The sequence below is a fragment of the Sinocyclocheilus grahami genome, unplaced genomic scaffold (genome assembly GCF_001515645.1).
Source record: "Sinocyclocheilus grahami isolate Dianchi unplaced genomic scaffold, SAMN03320097.WGS_v1.1 scaffold1694.1, whole genome shotgun sequence".
Classification (NCBI taxonomy): Eukaryota; Metazoa; Chordata; class Actinopteri; order Cypriniformes; family Cyprinidae; genus Sinocyclocheilus; species Sinocyclocheilus grahami.
The window spans coordinates 20,455-21,230 of record NW_015506873.1 but is presented as its reverse complement, the minus strand read 5'-3'; the positions used below and the strand labels follow the sequence as shown (position 1 = coordinate 21,230).

The 776-nt window shown below is 52.4% G+C and overlaps 1 protein-coding gene across 1 annotated transcript in view; it reads right to left on the bottom strand.

Annotated features, from left to right (window-relative positions):
• The window catches only part of LOC107572084 (WW domain-containing transcription regulator protein 1-like), a gene marked incomplete at its 5' end in the record, with an annotated part of 67,706 nt that extends 66,931 nt beyond the window's left edge, over positions 1-775 (bottom strand). The window contains one exon of the mRNA XM_016258494.1: positions 417-775. Within this exon, the coding sequence (XP_016113980.1) occupies positions 417-775 (359 nt within the window). The remainder of the gene's footprint in view (positions 1-416) is intronic.
• Between the last annotated feature and the right edge of the window lies 1 nt (position 776).

Genomic DNA, 776 nt, shown 5'->3' with positions numbered 1-776 from the left:
GATACTGTTCTGTGTGTTTCCGGCCCACGCCTTCCCCACCAGTGTGTTCAGAGGTCAAAAGGAAAGCTAAACGTGACTGCAGAGATTTCATCAGTGGGAACGCGCACTGATTCGGATCAGAAACCGGTTTAGCGATCACGACTTGTTTTGTACATCTTGCTTTTAAAAACAACGCGGTGATGTTTCTAGAAGAATGCAAGGAAATGAAACACTTAAAAGTGAAATAATAAAAACTAATTAAAAACGCTTTTGTTCATTGCGCAACTGCTTTATGTTCACGTTTAGTTTGATGTAAAGCGACTTTAAATGATTCAAGTAAATGAGTCCGTATATGTTACAGTAACTGATTTATGGCTCGGCTAATGTAAGTGTGTGCTGGAATGTGGCGAGCCATAAATAAAGAATGTAGCACTCACTTGAGAAAGTACTTCTGTCCGCTGGGGGTGTACGCCATCTCCCAGCCCGGCGGCAGCGGCAGCTCCTCGGCCACATCGAAGGACTGGTGCCGGATGTGAGAGTGGTGTCTCCCGGGGCTCGGAGCGCCCAGCGCCGCGGGCAGCTGCAGGGACGCCGGGGAGGAGTGAGAGCGGACGTGCGCCGCCGGGCAGCGCGGCGGGAGGCTGCCGGAGTCCGTGCTGGACTGCCGAGAGTGAGAGCCCGAGTCCGGCTCCTTGAAAAACGACTCGGGCAGATGCTTGTTCCTCCAGGAGCTGGGCTTCGGGTTCATGACGGAGTTGAACAGAGCCTCCAGATCCGTGTCGAGGTCTTTGGCGACA